Here is a 21024-nt window from a genome sequence, read left to right on the forward strand (position 1 = left end):
GGGATTGTGGGTAATGGGAGGATACTTGAAGCTTTGCTGGGGTGTTCTTTGCCTCCACCTGGTGGCCAGGAGTTGAATTCCCACTAGTAATTGAATGGATTTGTGGACTCTCCATGCCAGGAAAGAAAATAATTTATCAGGTAAGTATAAATTATGTTTTTTACTCTTTCACAGGTTGAAAGCCCCTATTGCCACAAGACCCGCTGAGTTATTAAATAATGCTTAGACCATTGAATAGCACTGTAAAATATTATAAAAATTAAATAATAGGGACATAAAATTTAAATTTTTACAGAAGACAACCCAAGGTATTGATCTAGGCCCATTGTGGTATATTTGATGCTACTATTTGGCCACCAGATACGAAAAATTTACTTTTTCGTAAACTTTGGATTTCTCACTGAAATTAATTATACACAACTATTGTAGTCATACGGCAAATGGTTGTAAAAGCTTCTCTTTGATCATCTTTATTCAGAAATAGCAGACATGCATGGCTTTGCCACTGCTTTTTGGCAATTAGAATGCCAGAATTCCTGGCAGTGAAGGGGTTAATCATTTAGCTTGTAAGGGTAATTTTTGATGCAGAGTAGAGATTACCCTCCCATCTGACACCTCCCACTCCCTGATCCCTCCCAAACAGCTCTCTTCCCTCCCTCAGCCCCCACCAGTCACCACCATCTAAGGTACTGTGAGACGGTCTGCCAGTATGCAGTTTAGGGATTTTTTTGTAAATCCTTTTTTTCTCAAAGTGTAGTGATCCCTTCTCAACTCTGCCACCTCCCTGATCCCCCCCCCCACAAACAGTTCTTTAACCCTCCCTCTCCTACTAGATGCAGCCATCTTAGGTACTGGCAGCTGTCTGTTAGTACCCAGTTTCTATGTTATATATTATTAATTTTATTTATTTATTAATTTATCATTTTTCTGTAGTAAAGGCTGCTCCCTTCTCCCCGCTAACATTAATGAGGTTGTCCCCCATTTCCAATTCCCCTTTTCCGTAGTGTAGCTTCCCATCTCTCCCTCTCTCTTTAAAACTTTTTCTGTAATGTCACACAACAGCCGAGATTGCTGGAGCTTCCTGTAGCTGCGACGTAAGTCTACGTTATACGATACTATGGGCATCGTACTGCATTACCTAGATCGACTTAATTTTGGGTGAAGAGGTTAAGAAGCTATGAATGTAGCTTCAAAGCGTCTTTGGCTGCAGGCTCGCACGATTGAGCCTATAGCCCTATAGTGCTTTAAACACAATAATGCGACATTTGGTATAAGGATCTATCATTTTTTTTTAAATCAGTGATCTATTAAAGGGACAGTTTAGTCAAAATAAAACTTTAATGATTCAGATAGGGCATCTAATTTTAACACTTTTCCAATTTACTGTTAGCATCAAATTTGCTTTGTTCTTAAGGTATTCTTTGTTGAAAGCTAAACCTAGGTAGGCTCATATGCTAATTTCTAAGCCTTTGAAGGCCCCCACTTATCTCAGGACATTTTTACAATTTTTTACAGCTAGACAGCACTAGTTCATGTGTGCCATATAGATAACATTGTGCTCACTCCTGTGGAGTTACCTAGTAGTCAGCACTGATTGGCTTAAATGCATGTCTGTCAAAAGAACTGAAATAAGAGGGCAGTCCACAGAGGCTTAGATACAAGGTAATAAGAGGTAAAAAAAAGTATATTAATAAAACCGTGTTGGTTATGCAAAACTGGAGAATGGATAATAAAGGCATTATCTTTTTAAATAATAAAAATCCTGGAGTAGACTGTCCCTTTAAGAGCCTAAGCGCTTCTTACCTTTCCCCTAATGGGCTCATTCGGAGTTGATCTTGAGTCATATTTGTGTACATATGAGATTTCTTCCTGTAACAGTTTTGGTAAACGTATTTTGGTTCTGGGAGAGGCAAGGGGGGCTATAAATTGGGGGGAAAAAAGAAATATGGTATTAGATACGTTTTGAAACAAAAAAAAAACATCTTAAGTTCCCAAATAACAACTTATCCCAATCAAATGAGATACTGAAATACATTCTCAATAGCTGTAATAAAATATATATGATTGCTTGAAGCCAGAAAGTGTGTGGAATTTCCCTTATCATGACAGATTTATAAGCACATGCCAGATATCAATAGCTCTAAATGTTGTAAATGAGAATGATGTAACTTCCAATTTAGGAAATGGAGACAGGAACTAAGCACAGTCCTAATAGTTTCCAAATGTCCTGACAAGGCAGAACTATCCCAATTTGTGACATTTACCAACAGTCCTTGGACTGACTTAGGTTGTGCTGCATCTTTGTAAATAGCCAGAGACTCACATTCATTGAGAGGACTTGTTTGTATTTTAATAAGCCTGAGGCCGCTGGGTTAATAATTATGCACACTTAGGGGGCTACTTATCAAGCCGTCTACTTTTCTGGCTTCGCCGGCCCAATACGTCCGCCTAAGCTCGCCTACCTTCGCCGCCGCGGACCTTGAATACGTTCGCCTAAGTTATCAAATAAAGCTGTCAAAAAGCCGCGGGGCGATGAGCAGCGGACTGTGACAGTTATCACTCATCCGATCTCGCTGCCCTTCGGCTTTTTCCCAGCTTTATTGCTAGCCTGTCACTAAGCACTCACACTAAACTACACTGTTCTACCCCCTATACCGGCGCCCCCGGAGGCCCCCGCAACTAAATAAAGTTACTAACCCCTAAACCGCCGCTCCTAGACCCCGCCGCAAGTCTTATAAATGTATTAACCCCTAAACCGCCGCTCCCGGACACCGCTGCCACCTACATTATACCTAGTAACCCCTATCCTGCCCCCCCTATACCGTCGCCCTCTATTATAAAATTATTAACCCCTATCCTGCTGATCCCGCACCTCTCCGCAACTAAATAAATAGTTTAACCCCTAAACCGCCGCTCCATGAACCTGCCGCAACCTATAATAAATTTATTAACCCCTATCCTGCCCCCCACTACGCCGCCGCCACTGTAATAAAATGATTAACCCCTAAACCTAAGTCTAACCCTAACCATAACGCCCCCCTAACTTAAATATTAATTAAATAAATCTAAATAAATTAACTCTTATTAACTAAATGAATCCTATTTAAAACTAAATACTTACCTTTAAAATAAACCCTAATATAGCTACAATATAAATAATAATTATATTATAGCTATCTTAGGATTTATTTTTATTTTACAGGTACCTTTCAATTTATTTTAACCATGTACAATAACTATTAAATAGTTATTAACTATTTAATAGCTTACCTAGCTAAAATAAAGAGAAATGTACCTGTGAAATAAATCCTAACCTAAGTTACAATTACACCTAACACTACACTATACTTTAATAAATTATTCCTATTTAAAAATAAATACTTACCTGTAAAATAAACCCTAAGATAGCTACAATGTAATTAATAATTATATTATAGCTATCTTAGGATTTATATTTATTTTACAGGTAACTTTGTATTTATTTTAGCTAGTTAGAATAGTTATTAAATAGTTATTAACTATTTAATAACTACCTAGCTAAAAGAAATACAAAATTACCTGTAAAATAAATCCTAACTTAAGTTACAATTAAACCTAATACTACACTATCATTAAATTAACTAAATAAACTACCTACAAAGAACTACAATGAAATACAATTACATAAACTAACTAAAGTACAAAAAATAAAAAAAGCTAAGTTACAAAAAATAAAAAATTAAGTTACAAACATGTTAAAAATATTACAACAATTTTAAGCTACTTACACCTAATCTAAGCCCCCTAATAAAATAACAAACCCCCCCAAAATAAAAAAAATCCCTACCCTATTCTAAATTACATAAATTTCAAAGCTCTTTTACCTTACCAGCCCTTAAAAGGGCCATTTGTGGGGGCATGCCCCAAAAAGTTCAGCTCTTTTGCCTGTAAAATAAAAATACAACCCCCCCCCCCAACATTAAAACCCACCACCCACATACCCCTAATCTAACCCAAACCCCCCTTACAAAAACCTAACACTAATCCCCTGAAGATCATCCTACCTTGAGTCGTCTTCACTCAGCCGAGCCACCGATGGAACTGAAGAGGACATCCGGAGCGGAAGAAGTTAATCCTCCAAGCGGCGCTGAAGAAATCTTCCATCCGATGAAGTCATCATCCAGGCGGCGCTGAAGAAGTCTTCGATCCGGCCGATGTCATCTTCAAAGAGGCGCTGAAGAGGTCTTCTATCCGGGCGAAGTCATCTTCCAAGCCGGGTCTTCAATCTTCCTTCCGCCGACGCGGAACCACCTTCTTCACCGACGGACTACGACGAATGACGGCTCCTTTAAGGGACGTCATCCAAGATGGCGTCCCCTCAATTCCGATTGGCTGATAGGATTCTATCAGCCAATCGGAATTAAGGTAGGAAAATCTGATTGGCTGATGGAATCAGCCAATCAGATTGAGCTCGCATTCTATTGGCTGTTCCGATCAGCCAATAGAATGCGAGCTCAATCTGATTGGCTGATTGGATCAGCCAATCGGATTGAACTTGAATCTGATTGGCTGATTCCATCAGCCAATCAGATTTTCCTACCTTAATTCCGATTGGCTGATAGAATCCTATCAGCCAATCGGAATTGAGGGGACGCCATCTTGGATGACGTCCCTTAAAGGAGCCGTCATTCGTCGTAGTCCGTCGGTGAAGAAGGTGGTTCCGCGTCGGCGGAAGGAAGATTCAAGACCCGGCTTGGAAGATGACTTCGCCCGGATAGAAGACCTCTTCAGCGCCTCTTTGAAGATGACATCGGCCGGATCGAAGACTTCTTCAGCGCCGCCTGGATGATGACTTCATCGGATGGAAGATTTCTTCAGCGCCGCTTGGAGGATTAACTTCTTCCGCTCCGGATGTCCTCTTCAGTTCCATCGGTGGCTCGGCTGAGTGAAGACGACTCAAGGTAGGATGATCTTCAGGGGATTAGTGTTAGGTTTTTGTAAGGGGGGTTTGGGTTAGATTAGGGGTATGTGGGTGGTGGGTTTTAATGTTGGGGGGGGGGTTGTATTTTTATTTTACAGGCAAAAGAGCTGAACTTTTTGGGGCATGCCCCCACAAATGGCCCTTTTAAGGGCTGGTAAGGTAAAAGAGCTTTGAAATTTATGTAATTTAGAATAGGGTAGGGATTTTTTTTATTTTGGGGGGGTTTGTTATTTTATTAGGGGGCTTAGATTAGGTGTAAGTAGCTTAAAATTGTTGTAATATTTTTAACATGTTTGTAACTTATTTTTTTATTTTTTGTAACTTAGCTTTTTTTATTTTTTGTACTTTAGTTAGTTTATGTAATTGTATTTCATTGTAGTTCTTTGTAGGTAGTTTATTTAGTTAATTTAATGATAGTGTAGTATTAGGTTTAATTGTAACTTAAGTTAGGATTTATTTTACAGGTAATTTTGTATTTCTTTTAGCTAGGTAGTTATTAAATAGTTAATAACTATTTAATAACTATTCTAACTAGCTAAAATAAATACAAAGTTACCTGTAAAATAAATATAAATCCTAAGATAGCTATAATATAATTATTAATTACATTGTAGCTATCTTAGGGTTTATTTTACAGGTAAGTATTTATTTTTAAATAGGAATAATTTATTAAAGTATAGTGTAGTGTTAGGTGTAATTGTAACTTAGGTTAGGATTTATTTCACAGGTACATTTCTCTTTATTTTAGCTAGGTAAGCTATTAAATAGTTAATAACTATTTAATAGCTATTGTACATGGTTAAAATAAATTGAAAGGTACCTGTAAAATAAAAATAAATCCTAAGATAGCTATAATATAATTATTATTTATATTGTAGCTATATTAGGGTTTATTTTAAAGGTAAGTATTTAGTTTTAAATAGGATTCATTTAGTTAATAAGAGTTAATTTATTTAGATTTATTTAATTAATATTTAAGTTAGGGGGCGTTAGGGTTAGGGTTAGGTTTAGGGGTTAATCATTTTATTACAGTGGCGGCGGCGTAGTGGGGGGCAGGATAGGGGTTAATAAATGTATTATAGGTGGCGACGGTGTAGGGGGGGCAGGATAGGGGTTAATACATTTAATATAGGTTGCGGCGGGTTCAGGGAGCGGCGGGTTAGGGGTTAATACATTTATTATAGTTGCGGTGGGCTCCGGGAGCGGCGGTTTAGGGGTTAATATGTATAGAGTAGCTTGCGGTGGGCTCCGGGAGCGGCGGTTTAGGGGGTAATAACTTTATTTAGTTGCGGTGGTGTAGGGGGGGTCAGATTAGTGGTGTTTAGACTCGGGGTACATGTTAGGGTGTTAGGTGTAGACAGCTCCCATAGAAATCAATGGGATGTCTGTCAGCAGCGAACTTGTACTTTCGCTATGGTCAGACTCCCATTGATTCCTATGGGATCCGCCGCCTCCAGGCTGGCGCTTTGAAAACCAGGTACGCTGGGCCGTAAAAGTGCCGAGCGTACCTGCTAGTTTTTTGATAGCTAGCAAAAGTAGTGAGAATGTGCCGCACTTGTGTGCGGAACATCTGGAGTGACGTAAGAATCGATCTGTGTCGGACTGAGTCCGGCGGATCGAAGCTGACGTCACAAAATTCTACTTTTGCCGGTCTCGAGCCTTTGATAACTAAGGCGTATCAGCCTCGCCACAAATACGCTGCGGAATACGCAGCGTATTTGAGGTTGACGGCTTGATAACTACCCCCCATAGTGTATACTGACCAAACGGGATAATGAAAAAGTGCTACCAACATGCTCTTATGTCTTCTCTTTTTCTAAGTTCTACCACACAGGAATGCTTTGCTATTATACTGACCTATCACTGACCCATCTTCTCAAAATCTCTGCTAAATCCTGTATAATACATCCGAAAATTCTTTTCGCTGTAACAGGGATTCACAGTTGGCATTAAAAAACTTGCGCTGCATTAAAACCAGCCTTGCAACTACATTTTTTTATTCAACAATACAAACTCTGTGGTTGGAAGAGAGTTTGGTCCAACTATAAACAAAGACAGTAATGTGTATAGTACTTATGGGCGTGTAAACAATAGCCACTAACCAATATAATCCTACCATATAGGCTATCCTAGGACTTGTGGCTGTTTAATAGTTAAAACGGATATATCTGAGTTAAAGGAAAATTCTAGTATAAAATTAAAATGCTCTTTTTTTCAGATCATCAATTTGATTTTATTGTGTGTTTAGAAAGTATTTTTTTTTAGCAGAAATAGAAATTACCGAAGATAAAATACAGTGCAACACTAAGAAAATAATCAGATTTTTTATAGGGTAGGAGAAAAATGTATTCTTTAACAGAAAATGGTTTGCTGTAGCAGAAATGCATGCACTAGTAAATATGTATTTAACAATATTGCAGACATACATAGTACAAACTTTAAAGAAAATGCCATTGAGCTCAACAAACACAAATATGCTGAGATCCATAAAATTATAATAATTCCCAAATCAAATGATAATTGTTACTATTGTTACTATTTGTGACGTTTTTTTCCAGTTATCAAATGGACACACGACACCTTGCAATTATAAGACATTTCTTTAACCCTTTCCCGTTATGCCGTTGTATTCCGTCACAACGGCGCTGGGCTTTAAAGCCATTATGACGGAATACAACGTCATAGCCAACGGCTGTCCTGAAGCCTACTGCGCTTGCAGGATTTGATCGCGATCTGGAGGGCATTCCTAGCGTCATAGGGACTCCCCCCAGACCCGATCCCAGTGATTTCAATTTGTCTACATCAGAACAGTTGTTCTGATGTAGACACTTTAACCCAGTCAAGAAAGGGTTAATTTGCTAAAGAATAACATATAAGTCAAGTTTAAACCTTTTTAAAAACAAATTAACACTGTGCTAGCTGTGATTGTTTTTCAAACTCCACCCAAATTTTACCTTATTTGGAGGTATATTCAATAGCAGAAAGAATATTATGGAAAGTATCTTTATGATGGCTCCATAGAGGGTTATCAGTCCCCTGTATGTAAAAGTTATAATACTCATATTCTAAATCACTTGAAAACGAAATTTATGCTTACCTGATAAATTTATTTATTTCCGGATATGGTGAGTCCACAACGTCATCATTTACTGTTGTGAATATCACTCCTGGCCAGCAGGAGGAGGCAAAGAGCACCACAGCAAAGCTGTTAAGTATCACTTCCCTTCCCACAAACCTCAGTCATTCGACCGAAGGGAAATGAAGAAAAAGGAGTAACACAAAGGTGTAGAGGTGTCTGAGGTTTAGTAAAAAAATAACTGTCTTAAAACAAAGGGCGGGGTCGTGGACTCACCAAATCCAGAAATAAATAAATTTATCAGGGAAGCATACATTTAGTTTTTTTTCCTAAGATATGGTGAGTCCACAACGTCATCATTTACTGTTGGGAACCAATACCCAAGCTAGAGGACACAGATGACTAGGGAGGGACAAGACAGGTAGACCTAAACAGAAGGCACCACCGCTCAAAGAACCTTGCGCCCTAAAGGAAAGCCTCAGCTGAGGCAAAAGTATCAAATTTATAAAATTTGGAAAAAGTATGTAGAGAGGACCAAATTGCAGCCTTGCAAATCTGTTCCACAAAAGCCCCATCTTTAGAGACCCAAGAAGAGAAAACAGCCCTCGTGGAAAGAGCTGTAAGTCTCTCAGAAAGCTGCTGATCGGCAGCCTCATAAGTAAAACGTTTATACTTCTCAACCATAGAGAAAGAGAAGAAGCAGTAACTTTCTGACCCTTATGTTTTAGTGAGAAACAAACAACAGGGCAGAAAACTGGCGAAAAACCTAAGTCGCCTGTAGATAGAATTTCAGAGCACGGACAACATCCAGGTCGTGCAACAAACATTCCTTAAGAATATATCTGAAACAACTTAAGGAAGAAAACCTAACATCGTACGAAGAACTGCCTTATCAGCATGAAAAATAAGATAAGGCGAATCATACTAAAAAGCCTAGAGTTCTGAAAACTCTCTGAACAGAAGAGATAGCAAAAGAACCAAAACCTTCCAAAATATCCACTTAATATCTATGGAATGTAAAGCTCAAACAGAGCCTGCTGTAAAACTAAGGTTAAGGATCCAAGGAGAACAATAGACTTAAACACAGGCCTGATCTTAAGCAGAACCTGACAAAAGGATTAAACAGCTGGCACATTCGTCAAACACCTGTGTAACAAACAGACAATGCAGAAATCTGACATGTCAGAGTATTGACTGATAATCTCTACTCCAGACCCTCCTGGAGAAAGGACAAAATCCTAGGAATCCTAACCCTATTCCAAGAATAGCTCTTGGATTCACACCAATAAAGGTATTTACACTGTACCCTATGGGTAATTTTTCTAGTAACAGTCTTCCGAACCTGCATCAAGGTCACAAGGACAGACTCAGAAAAAAACACGCTTAGATAGAACTAAACATTCAACCTCCAAGCAATCAGCTTCAGAGAAAAGAAAACCCTGTGTTAGAGGTCCTTCCTCAGAGAAAAACTCCAAGATGGAAGAGATGACTAGGTCAGCATACCAAGTCCTGCGAGACAACGCAGGAGCTATTAGAATTACCAACGTTCTCTCCTGATGATATGAGCAATAACCTGTGGAAGGAGAGCGAACAGAGGAAAGAGAAATGCCATACTGAAATCCCAAGGAACTGCCAGAGCATCCTCTATCAGAGCGGCCTGTGGATCTCTTGACCTAGAACCGTGTCCTGGAAGCTTAGCGTCCTGTCGAGACACCCTCAGATCCAACTCCAGCACCCCCTAATTGAGGGTATACCTGGAGAACACCTCCGAACACCCACTTCTTCGTGGCTAAGGGACCCCGAGTTCCTCCCTGGTGAATTATATTATCCACTGAGGTGATATTGTCCGACTGGCACCTGATAAACCGGGCTAAGGACAACTGAGGCAAAGCCATCAGAACATTGTTATATACTCTCAACTCCATGATAATGGGGAGAGCAGACTCTTCCCAAGTCCATGTCCTTGTGCCCTAAATGAGTCCCAGACTGCTCCCTAGCCCAGTAGGCTGGTTGCCTGTGGTCACAATCACTCAGGAATGTCTCCAGAAGCACGCGCCCTGAGACAGATATTCCTGACAAACCATCCGGGAGATCATAACATTAAACAGGATCAATCCACTGAGAGGTTTTCGAAGGTCACTGCTGACTGATCATACCAAACTGCAGAGCTCTCAAATGAACTTGAACAAGAGAATGACGTCCATGAGACCATCAGACCAATTCCCTCCATACAGAGGGTCACTGAAAAGTGAAGGGGAAATCAGCAGTAGCTGGATTCAAACTCCCCATCCTCTGGTTGCAAGATGATTAAGCTATCTACTGGACCACTAGAGCTTGCTGATGGTCGAACAGTAGACTGCAGAGAGAAGTAAGAGGAAGAAATCTTTTATTATCTGACCTCTGTTAGAAATATGCTCTTATATAAGAGTATAATAAGGTCCCTGAGACAAACACTCTTGTAGCTAGAACAAGGGAACTCTTGAAAGAGAGTTTGCTTGAAGGAAAGATGTCACCTGAGCTATACATAGTCCCGGAAAACCCCTGCGACTCCCCAAGACATGAAAGAGTCTTCCTAGGATTGTGAATCTCATGCACTTGAGAAGATCCCATGGAATGGGACATAAAATACACATCCTTCAGGTCTATGTTCAACATGAACAGACCCTCTAGAACCAATGATAATGAAATTCAATTCGAAGGAAGGTACTCTGAGAAACTTGAAAATCCCGTTCCTTTACTGGAACTATCACTCCCTGTGAGGAAGGTCCTGAATCCAGTTCAATAATGCATCTCATCATACCTGGACTGCAGATACTTCAGAAAGGAGAATCAGCCCCTGGGAAGAAAGCTTAGATTGATTTCCCCTGGACCGAGACTGATTGGATATCCCAGCAGAAAGGACTGATCCAGCAGTAAGAGGAAAAGACAGACTGTCCTTTAGTCTATTCCTCTTGATGTGTGGTGGAAAAGACCCTTTTCCACCCGTAAGTCAGAAGATAAATCTGCCAGAACAGGTCCAAACAAGGTCTCACCCTTGTAAGGAAACGCCAGAAGCTTGGACTTGGAGGTAACCTTAAAAATGGCCACAGTTGACACAAGTACATAGGCCGGGAATCAAACCCGGGTCAACTGCTTGGAAGGCAGCTGTGCTCAACAAATAGAATATTGAACCTGCATCTGCAGAATCGATGAGCCTAGGCTGTATCACTAAGCCACAGGCAGACTTCTCAGCTGACCAAGAATTCAGCCACAACGCCCCGCGGGCTAGGCAGCAAGAGAAATTAGACAAGGCATTGCACCAGAAAGATGCCGCTCATGACACAATGGCAACACAAACTGTCGGTTTCCATAAAAACCTAGATGATCAAACAAACCTCCAGCTTCTGGTACATGGATCCGTCAAGGAGTAGTTATCCTCTATAGGGATCGACTTTCTTTGAGCCATAGTAGAAAAGCTCCCTTCTACTTGAGGCACTGTGCATTTTAATGGAGTCAGTGACAGGAAAATCCTTAAAGGATGGAAGACAGGGGGAAAAAAGGGATCCCTAGCTTCTCCTATTCCTGTTAAAATTCCCCTAGCACATCTAGAACACTTCCTCATAGGAAGGAAATCATAGAACTGATAAAGTTTACAAAACTTCCAAGGGTTGACAACGACAGGGGTATCGATTTTGTCCAAGTAGCTAAAACCTCCTTTAAAAATACACAAGGTGTTCAAGCATACATCTGAAGGCTAGCCCTTTAGCATCAGATGAAGGAATTATACTGTCCAAATCTGAGATTTCACCCTCAGAAGCTACCAGCAAATCCTCCTCACCAGGCTTAGGAGAGAGTGCTACCTGTGTAGCAAAATGTGGAGCAGACACCTTACTATCTGAACAATGAAATGTCCTCTTGCGTTTTCCCTGTAGGATAGGAAAAAGCAGATAAAGCTACAGATACCGAAGAGAATATCAGAGCTGAAAATCTGCAGGCAAGTACACTCCTCCAGGAGATTGAGAGGAACCGCAGGGCACTACAAGTGGCGTCATTGGGACGTTTAAAAAGAAAGTTGTGGCAATACATAAACAGCATCGTCCTTGGAGACATGAGACTCAGAGTGCAACAAACTAGGTGTACATTGCATAGCTTTGTCTAATATCTGCAGCACCGAATTGCATAGACAAATTAAAGTGTCTAGAAATTTGTCCTGAGGAATAAGAAACTCAAAGAAAAATATAACTTTATTTTAAAAGTAATTATATTAATATAAGGAACATAAATGTTTGCTACAACAATTTGTCTTCCAGAGCCATAAATCATCCCTGTTCCAAGACCAACTGAATGACTACCACTAAACTAAAGTGGTATATAATATCATTAATAAGAAAACATTAAATATACACTCTTATGAACAGACCTCTGTTCAAACACTGTAAGGCAAATACATACAATCTTATAACAAATGTGCAAAAAAAATGGTACTACACTTCAAATAATGTCTCCTAACGAAGAGAGAACATAGCTGCTTATTAGAAAGTTAAAAATACCACTGAACTAGAACGCCGCTCCGTTCTCATGCCAGAGAACGAGGCGGGGTTACATTCTAGCTTTAGGAACACCCTCCGCTGTGAGGAAGAAAGGAGGCGGGAACATAAACGCAGCAAGGAAATGAAGCGCGTATATGCATCAAGCTTCATTCCGCCAATATCGGCTGCAAATGAGGGGTATTAAACACTTTCTCCTTTGACACTGTCACAGCTGCCTCCCTATATTCCTTGCAGAGCTTAGAATAAATTAATAAAGATCGCTCCTCTCCGCTAAGAAGCGGAAAAAATTAAACTGAAACAGTCCCATGTGAATGGCGCCTCTAAAAGAGAGAGCGCGCCCTCCTAACAGACTCCGAGTAGGACCTAGAGTGGCTGCCTACAGACAGACAAGGCAATAAATGAAGGGAAGATTAACCCCTGATGCTTCTCTTGCGTTTTTAGCAACAAAAAAAATATACTGAGTATCCATAAAATGTTAAGCCCCTCCTTTTGCCATGAAGGAGGTTAAACCTAAACTCTCCATGTCACATATACTAGTAGTGCCTGCCCACTAAAACATCCTTACTTAAGTACAGAGGGTCTTTAACCCCTTCAGTGTCAGCCTCCTAGTCCCAGAAGACAAAAAAGGCACTTACCTGAACTTCTAGCTGTCCGGCAGGAGGACAGCTTACATGGCGTGAGAAGAAGCCACTCCTCACAGAGACCTGTAGAAAAAAGAAAGAACAGAGTAAACCTACTCTGGTTTTCTATTAATATTATTAACAATGTTAGGAAAACGCAGGAAGGCCCACCTTACAAGTTCCTAACTGCTTTAAAGCCACTACTGCCCTACTGAAGAGACTAACGTGGAGTACGGCTAGACCCAATCCTTGACAAAGGAGAAAGAACAGAGTAAACCTACTCTGGCTTTCTGGAGATAAAACTTGCTTGAAGTAAAAGAAACACCAAAACTTCACCACCTCCATGCACCAAGGCAAAGAGAATGACTGGGGTTTGTGGGAAGGGAAGTGATACTTAACAGCTTTACTGTGGTGCTCTTTGCCTCCTCCTGCTGGCCAGGAGTGATATTCCCAACAGTAAATGAGGACTTCATGGACTCACCATATCTTAGGAAAGAAACTGATGCAGTATAACTGTAAAAAGCTGACAAGAAAATATCACCTGAGCATCTTTATGTAAAAAAGGAAGATATTTTACCTCACAACTTCCTCAGCTCACCATAGTAAGTCCTGTGTAAAAAGTTATACTTCAGCTGCTATCTAGCAACAGATAAAAAAAAATGAAGAAATTAACTGCAGTCAATCGGCATCAGCAGAGCTGAGGTCATGAACTCTTTTACTGTGATCTCATGAGATTTCATAGTAACCTTCCATAAAGGGACAGTATACACCAATTTTCATATAACTGCATGTAATAGACACTACTATAAAGAATAATATGCACAGATACTGATATAAAAATTCAGTATAAAACCGTTTAAAACTTACTTAGAAGCTTCCAGTTTAGCTCTGTTTAAAAGGATACTGGAACACCCATTGCAAGTGGGAAATAGCAGACCCCCCCTCCCCCTTTCTTTGCATATGAAAAGACCCTTTACACAAACAGAAGCAAGCTAGAGTAGGTATTCTCCTAAAACTTTGGGGCTTGGTTAGGGGTCTAAAAATCAGAGCAATGTTATTTAAAAATAAGCAAAACTATCCGTTTAAAAACAAAACAAAACTGTATGGGCTATATAAATAAATCATCTACAAAACATTTATGCAAAAAGAAAAATCTAGTGTATAATGTCCCTTTAAACTGAATAGGGAAATAACATGAGTGTGCATGAGGCTCACTCCCTTGCCGGACCCAGGACAGGCATACTGATTTGCTGCTTAAAGACCTTTACAATGGGGTGTGAATACTTAGGATATTTTGAGGTAAAATATCTTTCTCTTTTACATAGAGATGTTCAGGTGATATTTTCTAGTTAGCTTTTTACAGCTATGCTGCATCACTTTCAGGTGTTTCAACATTTGGGTATCATGGCCCTTTAAGTAGAAAAGTGTGGTAAGTCCAAACTGTATGGTAAGCAATACCCTGTGGACTGGACAAGTCATTTCATAAACGTGGTAGTGGCTCACACTGGTAGTCCAGAGATATCAAGTAAGTAAAAATTGGTCCAGGTATATTAGCAAAACTTGCAATGTTTTGCAGTTTGTTATTTAATAACCTCTGCTGGATGCCAATAAGGGACATATATGTTGCAGGGTTAGGCTTGTGATGTCTGTAGTGCACAACTTTCAGTTCTTAGAATATAAAAACACGCAATATTCAGAGGTAAATTACAGGAAAAGGGTAAAAAAACAAATATAAAAATGTGTATTGCAACATCATTTTACTATGCATATGAAAACTTGATATCAAAGTATTTATTGTCCATTTAACAAAATCTGCAGTCCCTATCTCCACAGACAGCAAGTTCCACAGGTTGAGTACTCTGACTGTGAAAAACACTTTTCTTTTCCTTTAGTTTTAAATCACTGACGATAATTACTATAGGTTACAATTTTGAAATGTATATACACAGCACACATGATGACTAGCACATGCTCTTTAAAAGGAACATGAAACCAAAATGTGTTCTTTTATGGTTCTGTTAGAATAAAATAAAAAAGCATAATTTAACAATTGAGTATTCTGCAACCTAAAAGCAGTGTAGCAAAAATAATTAGTTAAACTTCTGACTATAGCATTGAAGGATTGTGTTATTTTGGCTTAAGAAAGAGACGCCCACGAATCAGATGTGAAATGAACTTAAGCTTGGAAAGCAGTTTTGTAGCCCTGCTGCTTAGTGCAGTTCTGCAGGGAGCTGTGACAATGTCTTAAAGTACCACTAAATACAGTACAATTAAATAATTGACAAATACACAATAAAAAGACAATGTAATAGCACTTTGTATTTTAAACTAGCAGTAAATACAAATTTTCCACCCCCTGTATCATGTGACAGCAATCACAAAATACATATATACGTATATACAGGGAGTGCAGAATTATTAGGCAAATGAGTATTTTGACCACATCATCCTCTTTATGCATGTTGTCTTACTCCAAGCTGTATAGGCTCGAAAGCCTACTACCAATTAAGCATATTAGGTGATGTGCATCTCTGTAATGAGAAGGGGTGTGGTCTAATGACATCAACACCCTATATCAGGTGTGCATAATTATTAGGCAACTTCCTTTCCTTTGGCAAAATGGGTCAAAAGAAGGACTTGACAGGCTCAGAAAGTCAAAAATAGTGAGATATCTTGCAGAGGGATGCAGCACTCTTAAAATTGCAAAGCTTCTGAAGCGTGATCATCGAACAATCAAGCGTTTCATTCAAAATAGTCAACAGGGTCACAAGAAGCGTGTGGAAAAACCAAGGCGCAAAATAACTGCCCATGAACTGAGAAAAGTCAAGCGTGCAGGTGCCAAGATGCCACTTGCCACCAGTTTGGCCATATTTCAGAGCTGCAACATCACTGGAGTGCCCAAAAGCACAAGGTGTGCAATACTCAGAGACATGGCCAAGGTAAGAAAGGCTGAAAGACGACCACCACTGAACAAGACACACAAGCTGAAACGTCAAGACTGGGCCAAGAAATATCTCAAGACTGATTTTTCTAAGGTTTTATGGACTGATGAAATGAGAGTGAGTCTTGATGGGCCAGATGGATGGGCCCGTGGCTGGATTGGTAAAGGGCAGAGAGCTCCAGTCCGACTCAGACGCCAGCAAGGTGGAGGTGGAGTACTGGTTTGGGCTGGTATCATCAAAGATGAGCTTGTGGGGCCTTTTCGGGTTGAGGATGGAGTCAAGCTCAACTCCCAGTCCTACTGCCAGTTTCTGGAAGACACCTTCTTCAAGCAGTGGTACAGGAAGAAGTCTGCATCCTTCAAGAAAAACATGATTTTCATGCAGGACAATGCACCATCACACGCGTCCAAGTACTCCACAGCGTGGCTGGCAAGAAAGGGTATAAAAGAAGAAAATCTAATGACATGGCCTCCTTGTTCACCTGATCTGAACCCCATTGAGAACCTGTGGTCCATCATCAAATGTGAGATTTACAAGGAGGGAAAACAGTACACCTCTCTGAACAGTGTCTGGGAGGCTGTGGTTGCTGCTGCACGCAATGTTGATGGTGAACAGATCAAAACACTGACAGAATCCATGGATGGCAGGCTTTTGAGTGTCCTTGCAAAGAAAGGTGGCTATATTGGTCACTGATTTGTTTTTGTTTTGTTTTTGAATGTCAGAAATGTATATTTGTGAATGTTGAGATGTTATATTGGTTTCACTGGTAAAAATAAATAATTGAAATGGGTATATATTTGGTTTTTGTTAAGTTGCCTAATAATTATGCACAGTAATAGTCACCTGCACACACAGATATCCCCCTAAAATAGCTAAAACTAAAAACAAACTAAAAACTACTTCCAAAAATATTCAGCTTTGATATTAATGAGTTTTTTGGGTTCATTGAGAACATGGTTGTTGTTCAATAATAAAATTAATCCTCAAAAATACAACTTGCCTAATAATTCTGCACTCCCTGTACTGTGAACTTTTGCACGTAGGAAATGGAGAGTGTGCATATAAAAAGACTGTGGGGCCAATTTATCAAGGGCCGAAGGGCCCCTGATGCCCCTGTTTCCGTGCGAGCCTTCAGACTTGCCGGATACAGCAGTTATGAAGCAGCGGTCTTAAGACCACTGCTCCTTAACTGGATCACCACCTCTGAAGCTGCGGACATCAATCCGCCCAATCCTATACGATCGGGTTGATTGACACCCCCTGCTGCAGGGGACGGCATTGCACAAGAGGTTCACCAGAACTGCTTGTGCAATGTTAAATGCCGAGAGTATATGCTTTCGGCATTCAGCGATGTCTGTCGGACATGATATGCTACAGCGTATCATGTTGGACAGACATAGATAAATCGGCCCCTGTGTATGTTTTGATAATGAAAGTATATTTAAAGGTTTTTTTTTAATTACATGCTTTATCTAAATCATGAAACTTTAATTTGACTTCAGTGGCCCTTTAACGAAAAACTCGATAAATGTATTTGAACACATTTTAAGTTAAATTAGGAAAGTAAAAAGTAAAGCCAGATATAAAAAGAAAAGTAACTGGGAAAAAAATAACAGTAAACATATCAATATTCTCTCGAATTTGCAAATTTTTTAAACAAATATATTTTTACAAATAATAACGTGAGAGATTTAAAGTGAAGGTTAAGTTACCGTAATGTCTATACGGTATAGCATTAAGTGTCTTAAATAAACATAACTTTCACTTATCAATTCTTATATTAGTCTGCATTAATCAAGTTATTACCTTTCAAAATGAATCCCTGAACGTCCACAAATTCAACCCGTTTTTCAGGGGGGTTTTTACCGGTGGGTCATGTTTTTGAGTAATCCAATCGAAATGTCGGCCGTTAGGCGGCCATCACTTCACGTCAGCCGCCCCTTTAGTAGTAAGTGCATGCGCTATTGAAATTATCAGAAGATGCGATAACACACGCATTCCTATACTCATTTGGAAATAATGATCACCCATTAGCCGCATGCACGGTGGTTCACAGCATCGCCTATTAGCGCATGCGTAATTAGAGACTGCAGCAAGAACGCGCATTTGAAAGACACAGGGACCGCTGAAGACGGAGGTAGAGCATGGGAGGAGTCGTTCTCTAAGCGGTAGGGATTTTTAGATATAATTTTTATTAGAAAATATTTAAGTAATGTAAAAAAAAAACTTAGCGACTAGATTAGGGTCATATGGAGACATGCTAGGTTGTATTGCTTAATCTCAAACTTTACCTTCACTTTAATCAAAGAATTAATACACACAAATCCCTGCAGCTGTAAATGAAGAATTTTGTAGAAACCAATGTTGATATAAGATTCTTAACCCCTTTGTGCCGACCTCAAAGTGTTAACATAGGAACGAGCACTTCCTGTAAAAATGAAATCACCCGATCGTCGATGCGATGACATGATTTCAATGCCGAGATCGGATCATGGGGGACTGCCTAAGCTGCTAGGCACGCCACCCAGTCCGATTCTTGATTGAGTCAAAGGATGCCTTATAAGGTAGGACATTCCATGCCGTCCTATTGACGTTAAAGCCCAGCAGTGTTAGGACAGCATGGAACGTCCTAACAGCCTCTAGGGTTTAATCAGAATGAAATCTATGATACTGGGGTATGTAAAAAGGCTTCCTGAGGCAGGGAGGTGAGGGAGAGTGGTGGTTAGAAGCCCACCGGTGTATAGTTGGTGGACCCACAACAGGAGAGGAGGGGGAGCCTAGGCAGTCCAAAGTGGGATATTAGCACTGATGGGGGAAGCAGTGGGAAGTACAGTGTTAAGACCTCCCAACCTGTACCAATCCCACAAAATCCAGGACTGTTGGGAGATATGATCATAAATGTAACACTTTTTTGCTATACTTATTTTAATGTCCTCTACCTCATTTTATTTGCATGGATCTGTAACAAATATCAATAGATTTAATTTAGATAATTTTAAACTTTCTTACCTATTCCACGCAAGGGAAACTTGTGTGGATTACAGCCATGTCGTGTTTGGGGACTACAGGTATAGACCAACTTCCGGTAATCGTTTCTCTGGGTAGTCGTCCTGTCATATGATGGTTTGTGAAGACTCAAATTCTCCTCATTATTCGGCCACCAATCCATCTTAGAAACAAGTAATGCATTTAGCTAAAACAGCTGTTAGAAAATGCTATAAAAAAAAAAAAAAAAGACTAAATATAATGTTATATTCTATTAAAAACACAAATACAGGGAGCGCTAGGGAAAGCTGCTAATACAATGCAATAGAGGATAGGATAAAGCTGGTAGTTATAAAAATGTGCTAGTAACAAATAATTGCTCACAAAATGTGTAAATAAAATATATTTAATAAACCCTAATACATAATAACTAGCCTAAAAAATACATAATAAATTGTTAAATAAAAAAACACCGGTGGTAAGAAGGATAGTGGATTAAAACTAAAAGTCCGTTATGAGCTTAAAAAATGTGTCCAAAAGAACAAAGTTCAATGATTAAAAATGCAGGCAAAAACATCAAAGTTCACTTAAAAGCATGGAAGGCAGCTAAGTCAGTCTGTGTGGCTGGATCAATGTAACATTCAAATTAAAGCTTTGTAGGTGGCTAAAAGGACAATCTGCGTTCAGGTAGAAAAGTCTGTGTCATAGATAATTCGTTTTACAGGATTGACTCACCCAGAATACGAAGCTATTTTCTGTTATGCTTCTCCGTGTACAAGTGTAGTTGGTTAGGTGTAAACACGTTAGACCCTTGATAGACAGGAGATTACCTTTCAGGTGAACAGTATCGCTCCAACGTATACTGTGATTTGCTTGGTTGTGCAGCGTATGCAGGGTCACGTGATAATTTGATCCAATCAGATGCACGGATTACCGGGTGGTCTATAGATCAGCGTGTCGACGATGTCTGCAGATTCTAAGAGTCACAGTTAGCCGAGCTTGATGATAGAAAATAGGAAACAATGTTACATTGCAGTTAGGATTGTTTTCATAGAGTTCCAAAGTAGAAACAACAGAGCGCTCTGTATGTTAATATTGACTTGATAGTAAACGATCACAGTGTTGCGGATCAACGCGTTTCAGCTGATGTAGCCTTTTTCAAGATAAATTCTGACTGCTTGCTGCTCACCTTTTATTGAGAATAATTGTTTTGGACTCCTCCTTGTTAAGTGCTCAGTTTTTTCTTAAAGGGATATCTCCTTTCCATGGTTAAAACAATACTTATCTCTCCATTACTAGCAAAATCTCATTATTAAAAGTGGAACATAAATAATATATATACATGTATGAAAAACATGTATAAAAAATGTGAATAAAAAGCAAATACTGTTATTATGGAATATACAAAAATAAATATAAAATCCCTGTAAAAGTTCATTTCTAGGGAAAACATGTGTTTATCTTACAGTGATCTATTATGTGAACTGGACCTTATTGTGTTTTAAATAAATAAATAAATAAAATTAATAAATCTAATAAATTGTGGTGACTGATCTTACCAGTGTAATTAATATATAATAAATGAGAGTGAAAACTATCTAATGTATAAAGAAAAATATATTATCAATATGTAAAAAAATATATGTATTTCGAGAATGTTCAATCTAGTGATATCTTTTTATTCTTATGTTTAGTGAGTATTATGATTAGGGAAGATTAAATACTTTAATTGATCTTACCTAATAGTATATGAACCCAAAACTCATTAAGACTTACTAGCTGTTTTGAGATATTTAGTGGTTTTTAATATTATTCTATTGTCTGTTGTAAGAATATATAGTAAATAATCAATAGTAAAAATAAAAAATGAATAATAAATAAAAAATCATGCTCATATTAATTTATAATGTTT

At 39.1% G+C, this 21024-nt stretch overlaps 1 protein-coding gene across 1 annotated transcript in view; it reads right to left on the reverse strand.

Annotated features, from left to right (window-relative positions):
• Positions 1-21024, reverse strand: part of C4H2orf73 (chromosome 4 C2orf73 homolog) — a 45086-nt gene that overhangs the window by 11582 nt on the left and 12480 nt on the right. The window contains exons 3-4 of the mRNA XM_053709343.1: positions 19137-19296; positions 1804-1919 (exon numbers count right to left, since the gene is read on the reverse strand). Of these exons, the coding sequence (XP_053565318.1) occupies positions 1804-1919; positions 19137-19296 (276 nt within the window). The remainder of the gene's footprint in view (positions 1-1803; positions 1920-19136; positions 19297-21024) is intronic.

Source organism: Bombina bombina, chromosome 4 (genome assembly GCF_027579735.1).
Source record: "Bombina bombina isolate aBomBom1 chromosome 4, aBomBom1.pri, whole genome shotgun sequence".
Lineage (NCBI taxonomy): Eukaryota > Metazoa > Chordata > Amphibia > Anura > Bombinatoridae > Bombina > Bombina bombina.